A 7,922-nucleotide genomic window follows, 5' to 3' on the forward strand; every position below is an offset into this window, starting at 1 on the left:
ACATTTAGATTAGCATGGGTTTAATGTTGAAAAAAAAATCAACAGTGTTTTTGTCTCCCATGCATGGGAAGTACTGTGTTAAACACAATGAAGTCTCATGAGGTCTTAAGGTTAAATTAATCCTTAAAATTTACCTCATGCCAACAATGTTACTGTGGAATTTACAGTTGTAGCAATGAGTTGCAAATAGCTAATATGTTACAAAATTTTATTTTTTAATTAAAACCAGAAATAATAACTCATGGCACCACTCAATGTATTGCCGGCAGTTCTTATGATGTTGTAACCAACATTTATCCCTCCTTTTCACTCCAAAGGGTTACTCACCTCATTGCTTTCTGTGGAAAATTGCTGCCCAGAAATTAGCTGCTGTACTTACCAACCAACAGCAATTTTAATTTAAAAGTAAACGTTTCCAGGATGTCATGAAAATATGAAAGCTGCTATATAAACATAAGCTCTTTGTTTTATTTTCTTTAAATATCAATTCAATAAGAGACAGCCCATGAAGAAAATAATAAGATTACAACCATAATAAAATTTCAGTACAAAATGCACACAAGCTGACTCACATCATCCATCATCAATCAAGCAATACTGCTCAATCTTCAGTTTATTCAGAATATGACCGAAACTTCCGTATAAAATTAACTCTTTCACGGCTCATTGTAGAAAGACCACAAACTTATGCGTTGGTCTTTAGATCCTGCAGCCATTAATCTTTCACTTGGAACAACATGGTCTGAGAATGTCACACAGTGTACACTGGCTGTGTGGTAGGGCAGAACTGCCAGGGGTTTTAGCTTCTTCCAGCCAAAGATACGGATCCGATGATCCCAACCTGCTGTGGCTAATATCTTCTTGTCTTGGCGAATGCATGTGTCAGCTATTCCAGCATTTAACAATGTCACAGTGTTCTGCAACTAACAATAAGGTTGGAAATAATAATTACATGTTTTGTAAAATATTCAATATCTACTTTCTACAAAAGATTTCCATTTTGTTTCACCTTTAAGACATTAACCTACTTTTATGCCAGATTTTAAAATAAAATTTTAATTTCAGTAACTGGAAATTTCAGTATCTTTGCAAATCTTGACATGTGCGCAGTTTTAGTCTCCACATCTAAGAAAGGATATATCTGCCTTGGAGATACAATACAGCACAGGAACAGGCTCCTCAGCCCACAGAGCCTGTGCCAATTCCTAGTCCTTATTTAGATCCACTACTTACTGCCCATACACAGTATCTATCCCTCTGTTCACCTCCTGTTCATGCGTCTATCAATATACGCCTTAAATGTTGCTAATGTGCCTGCTTCCACCACCACCACTGGCAGTGTGTTCCAGGCACCTAGCTCCCTCTGTGTGAAAAACTTTCCTCGCATTTTTTCCCTAAACTTTCCCCCTTTCACCTTGAACCAGTGCCTGCTCTTAGTTGACCTTTCTATCCTGGGAAAAAGCCTCCAACTATCTACCCGATCTATGCCTCTCAATTTTGTAAACCTCCATCGGATCACCCCTCAGCCTGTCTTTCCAGTGAAAGCAATCTGAGTTTATCCAACCTCTCCTCATAACTAAAATCCTCCAGACCACGCAACATTCTGGTAAACTTTCTCTGCACCTTTTCCAAAGCATCCATGTCCTTCTGGTAGTGCAGCAACCAGAACTGCATGCAACATTTCAAATGTGGCCTAACTAAAATTTTAATACAGCTGTAACATAAGTTGCCAACTTTTATATTTGATGCCCTGGCCAATGAAGGCAAGTGTGCTGTATGCCTTCTTGACCATCTTGTCCACCCGTGTTGCCACTTTCAGGGATCTGTGGACCTTTACACCCAGATCCCTCTATGTATCAATGCTGCTAAGAGTTCTGCCATTTATCATATAAACTGCACCTGGATTTGAACTTCCAAAGTGCATCACCTTGCATTTGTCCAGATTAAACTCCATCTGCCATTACTCTGCCCAAATCTGCAATCTATCAATATCCTACTGTATCCTTTGACAATCCTCCTCAATATCTGCAACTCTGCCAATTTTGGTGTCATCCACAAACTTACTAATTGGATCACCTACATTTTCCTCCAGATCATTTATATATTACAAACAACAAAGGTCCCAGCACTGATCCCTGCAGAGCACCACTAGTTATGATCTTCATTCCGAAAAGCACCCTTCCACTGCTACTCTTTGTCTTCTATGACCAAGCTACTTTTGTATCCATCTAGCCAGCTCACCCCGGATCCTGTGAGACTCAACCTTCCCTACCAGCCTGCCATGAGGTACCTTATCAAATGCCTTACTAAAGTAAAGAGATCGTACAAGCAAAATCTCACAACTGGTTCCTGGAATGAGAGGATTTATCCTATGATCAGAGGCTGAGTAAATTGGGCTTATACTTTCTACAGTTTAAAAGAATTTGAGGTGGTCTAATTCAAACATTGAGGGGACTCAACAGTCCAGATATTGAGGTTATTTCCTCTGCATGGGGAATCTAGAAAATGGGCACAATATCAGGATAAGGGATTGATCATTTAGGACTGAGAGAAGGAGAAATTTCTTTACTCTAGAGTGTTGCGAATCTTTGGATTCTGTGCCCCCAAAGGATTGTAGATGTTTTGTTGTTGGAAAGAGACAAAATGTTTGATCTCTCAAAGAATCAAGGGATATGGTGTGCAGACATAAAAGTGCAGTCAAGGCCAGCCATAATCATATGGAGATGTACAGAAAATGTCTTCACCCAGAGAGTGGCAAGCCTGTGGAATTCTCTGCCTCAAAAAACAGTTCAAGCCAAAACATTGAATGTTTTCAAGAGGAGTTAGATATAGTTCTTGGGGCTAAAAAGGGATCAACACATATGGGGAGAAAGCAGAAACAAGGTATTGAATTGGATGATCAGCCATGATCATACTGAATGGAGGAGCAGGCTTGAAGGGCCTACTCCTGCTCCTATTTCCTATGCTTCTACTGGAGCATATGATGCAATTTTGTTTCTATTTCTAATGTTCTTCTGATACGTACAATACACTTGAATAATGACTAAAATAATAATAATAAAAAAAATAAATATTTCATATGAAATACATAATTCAACTATAATAATAACTATGGTTGTGACTCTAATTTTTGAACTATTGTTCACTTAAGTACAAAATGAACAGACAATACAGGTACAGCCAGAACACTTAATCTTGGAAATAAAATAATTCTCAGTATGAATGCACACACTCAAATCTTCAGAAATGAGACATTGAAAAATCTTTGAGTTGATAATATTTAACAATAAACATGTGAATATCATGACAATCAAATGGTTTTCCATTGCAAAGAATAGTGAAGCAGATTTTAAATACTTTTTTCATTTAATGATTGCCAGCTTGCTTTGTTATTAGGTCTGCCTAGAAAACAGAATGTGCAGATAAACTCAGGCCAAAATACAAAATGCTTGCAGGACGTAATTCACAACTTTAGCATTCTTTTGAACCTTTAGCAGATGGAGCCTGCTATGCAAATTATATTTTGGCAATAGAGACAAAAAGTGAACAACAAAGATTTATAAAAGATTAATTTTCCAAACCTAAAACAAACATTTAATATTGCAATAACTTAGAATAGTAACTTCAAAAAGGCATACCATAAACAAAAATCATTAACTTCAATGCCCGATGAGATGACAATACAGATAACACACTCTGCACCCAAATATTGTAACTGGTAAGTGATTAATTAGGCTGGACTCTGCAACAACTCCCTTTCATGACTAAATATTTTTCCAGCATATCAGAATGTTGGTGTAACACTGAATAAATGACAGACAGGTCATTGTTGCTAACCTCAAGATTCTGTTGGTTGTCAAGTCTCCAGGAGCTGAGAAGCTTCTCGGAGGAGCCGGAGATACCCTTGGCCTTCTCAGGGTCAAAGTCAAGACACATGACTGGTTCATTGTGGCAGGCAAGACGGCTCAAAATTTTCTTTTCTGATAGGTCCCAGAGGATCAAAGACCCATCCTCATATCCAACCAGTAACAAAGGCCGAGAACCAGAAGAAGACTAGTCAGAAAGACAGAGAAAGGAATAGTAATGTAGCATGTAATAGGCTGTGAGAAACTCAGATCGCTGCTGCAGACCAAAAATCAGATTTAATGCAAGTCTTTTTGATGGCAATTAAACAATGTTTTTTTTTAAAAACTTACAGTTCTCCCAGTGTTGCTAAAGAAAATGTCTCAGTAAAGAATAAAATCTTATCCAAAGATGTGTTCCAGAATTTTCAATGTGTTGGAACAGGCTTAAGGTGCTGGGTGGCCTATTCCTTTTGCTATGTTCTAGTTAATTCAAGTTTCAATTGTGAATAAGCATTAGTCCTCCATTATTGATAGGGCTGTGTTATGTGGATTAATTGATTTTCTCATATGTATATTTATAGATCCAGGTTCTTAACAGTTCTGAAAAACAATTTTATTCTCCTCTTCCTTTCAGTTTCTCACCCATTTTCTTTTTACCCTTTAATTTCCTCATTCCTATCTTTAACATTTCTTCTGACGTATTTCATTTCTTCCTCAACTCTGCCATTCTGAGCTATTTACATTACTACTTTTTGTTTGGCTTTTGTCCATTAATTTTGCACATGATCAGTGTCCCCTTCTATAATTCTTCCATGCACAGGTCACAATCAAGAGTCTCTTGATAAAACAAATTATTTACGCATTGCAGTTATTCATTAATTTGCGGTACAAAGTGAATTTTTTTAGCTTGTATTCCAAATAAAATTGCAAAGTTCTTGGCAGTAAAGTTTGTAAACCTCCCCAACAGCCTCCAAGCGTATCCAAATTTTGTACACCAATAAAATTATTAAGTAAAAGTAAGTTCCCTGCTAAATGTACATTTTTTTGTAGACAAATGTTGCCGGCATCCTCAAGGCAAAGGAAAGTGTTCTGGATTATTTGTTAATGTACATTTATGCAAAAGGGATAAGCAAAACTATGGGATAAAGGCCATAGGCAGGTATATGGAGGTAAGCCACGGTTCAGCCATGACCTCACTGAATAGTGGTACAGGCACAGGGGCTGAATGGAACATAGGAACAGGAGTAAGCCAAATGAAAATCCAACGTAACAGGTGTGAAGCATTAAGACCAATCCAAAGAATATGAAAACCAGTTGGGATAAATGGAAAAAATTTCAAAGCCACATCAGGAGGGTCAACGACACTTCATCAAACTCCAATGGACACAGCTTTGAAATAAAACCTAATGAGATGTGTACCAATTCTCTGTCCTGCTACCTGTCAATAGTTGCTTCAAAGATTTAATCATAAAGAAAGACAGTGCAGGCATTTACAGTAACTATCACAATGTGAATATTTAGCAATGTCCAAAAGCATTAAAACAAAGGCTAAGTCAAGGTGCTAATTTCAGAAATATAACTATTTGACTCCAGTGTACACATATTCCAATATTCCAGGGCCAGAGCTGACTAAAAATGTTCTCAGTTTTCAATGAAACATTGAAGTGTATTTCAAGTTATCACAGAAGGTGCATAACCAGTAGCTTTTGTAATCAAGTATCTTTTTTCGAAAGAGCGCCTTCTTAATCCCAAAATAGTCTAAAGCCAATATTATCATTTCCTGCTCGTGACATTGACAAGATGCCAAACATCGCAGCCAACAACCCAGCCCCCACCCCACACACACGTATGAAATAAATAGTGCCTGCTGCTCTAAGTGCATCTGTGCTCTGGAAAATTATAGTTTTCTAGGTGAATTGGAGACAAGCTAAACAGAAAACAAAAAGAGCACCTGATCAAAACATGAATCACATGCTGAAGGCAAAATGAGTCAGTCAGTGTTCAGGTTTCTGCAACACATTTAGGTATGTGTTACCTGCCACAATTTCAGACACATTGGCATGCCCAATTTAGCATCTGCTGGCGGCTTTAGGATCCAGACTGGCGTCTTCTTAGGTAAGTCTAAAATCTTCACCTATGTTGTAGAAGGGCAAAAAACAAACACCATCAACTGCGCACTGTGCCAGGCCTAAATTTTGTTGTATCCTACATAAAAAGCCATGGGCAATAATTAAGAAAGCACATAGCTGGTCTACATTATTTTATTGCAGAGCAAAAATGACTTTGTTACTAATTAAGAAATGGTTTGTCTCCATCCAAATGATTAGCTTGGTTCAATACATTCATTGTTCTCTGAATGTAAACAGTCACACTACTTCTGTATACTGTTCCAAAAGCTGTAAATGGGATACCTGGAGGCAAGGTTTTAAAAAAGAAGAAATGGGAACCAGAAATGTTCTCTGACAAAGCTAGCAGACGTAATACTTGACGTATAATAATAGGATGAAAAATCACAAGAGTTTATTGAAAGCATAACAATCAGAATGGTAGTAATCTAAAATAAAAAGCTGTCAGTTTGGCAACCCAATAATGTAACCTTGCAGAAATAATACTTTCATTGTATGCTTTAATTAATCACTTTTTGACTGTTCTATTCAAGCTGCCACACAATCTTGCTATGTAAGTGCTCTATTTAGTTACAATAGATATGCACACAAAGCCAATTACCTTCATTCCAAAAATACAATATTTAATTCTAATGTTAATGGTGTTGCCATAAGTATGATGTATTCATATTCCATGGCTAATATTAATTTTTTGTATGAATGTTTCATATTGATAGCCTTTGTCAAGCAAAACTCAACATTTTGACGACTGGTCCTTATCTCTTCTTGTCAAATGCTGACAACACTTGACTCAAGTATGTTCCTGCTTATATGTGATACAGCAACTCTTTCCATGCTCCACATGTATGCTGGTAAACAAGGTTGAGACAATGTTAAAAGGCGGTACTGGGCACTAAATCATAATATTCATGAGAGCCTATGAGAACAGACCATGAGTGAGGGCACCTCCCGTCTGGGTAAAAACCGAAAGAACTGCGGACGCTGTAAATCAGGAACAAAAACAAAGTTGCTGGAAAAGCTCAGCAGGTCTGGCAGCATCTGTGAAGGAAAAAGCATTCCTCAGAACTGGGTTCACCGGACCCGAAATGTTAACTCTGTTTTTTCCTTCACAGATGCTGCCAGACCTGCCGAGCTTTTCCAGCAACTTTGTTTTTGTTCCCGTCTGGGTACGTTGATTATTACATGCACATGGTAAGTTATATAATTACCTCTGATGGGGTGCCGCCTGGGGAAGCAAGAAGGTAATGGCCAACACCTTCTTGCATTAGAGAGCACTGGCAGAACCCATAACTATCCAAAGGAATGGAGTCTATCACTGCAATGCGCCCTTCTGACAGGTCCCAAGTGGAGACTGCTGCATCACGACCTTGACTGTAATGAAAACATGGAACACATCAAAACAAAGTAAAATCGTGGCTACATTTTACATAGAAATATAGGAGATAGGAGCAGAAGGAGGTCATTCAGCCGTTCGTACCTGCTCTGGCATTCATCATGATCATGGCTGATCGTCCAACTCAACAGCCGAATCCCGCTTTCTCCCCAGAACCTTTGATCCCATTTGCCACAAGTGCTACATCTAGCTGCCTCTTGAATACATTCAATGTTTTGGCATCAACTACTTCCTGAGGTAATAAATTCCACTCGCTTACTACTCTTTGAGTGAAGAAATGTCTCCTCATCTCCGTCCTAAATGGTCTACCCCAAATCCACAGACTGTGACCCCTGGTTCTGGACACAGCCATCATCGGGAACATCCTCCCTGCATCTACCCTGTCCAGTCCTGTTAGAATTTTATAAGTTTTTATGAGATCCCCCCTCATTCATCTGAACTCCAGCAAAAACAATCCTAACCTAGTCAAGAGACAACAAGGTGCAGGGCTGGATGAACACAGCAGGCCAAGCAGCATCATAGGAGCAGAGAGGCTGACGTTTCGGGCCTAGACCCTTT

The 7,922-nt window shown here is 38.5% G+C and overlaps 1 protein-coding gene across 3 annotated transcripts in view; it reads right to left on the reverse strand.

The window, feature by feature from the left end:
- Nucleotides 1-446: 446 nt before the first annotated feature.
- Nucleotides 447-7,922, reverse strand: part of gnb1l (guanine nucleotide binding protein (G protein), beta polypeptide 1-like) — a 28,076-nt gene continuing 20,600 nt past the window's right edge. For all 3 annotated transcript variants that reach the window (XM_020536188.2, XM_048611656.1, XM_048611655.1), the window contains 4 exons: nucleotides 7,180-7,342; nucleotides 5,881-5,979; nucleotides 3,838-4,053; nucleotides 447-923 (listed from right to left, as the gene is read on the reverse strand). In XM_020536188.2, the coding sequence (XP_020391777.1) occupies nucleotides 657-923; nucleotides 3,838-4,053; nucleotides 5,881-5,979; nucleotides 7,180-7,342 (745 nt within the window). In that variant the 3' untranslated portion in view covers nucleotides 447-656. The remainder of the gene's footprint in view (nucleotides 924-3,837; nucleotides 4,054-5,880; nucleotides 5,980-7,179; nucleotides 7,343-7,922) is intronic.

This window comes from Rhincodon typus, chromosome 24, assembly GCF_021869965.1.
Source record: "Rhincodon typus isolate 14 chromosome 24, sRhiTyp1.1, whole genome shotgun sequence".
Lineage (NCBI taxonomy): Eukaryota > Metazoa > Chordata > Chondrichthyes > Orectolobiformes > Rhincodontidae > Rhincodon > Rhincodon typus.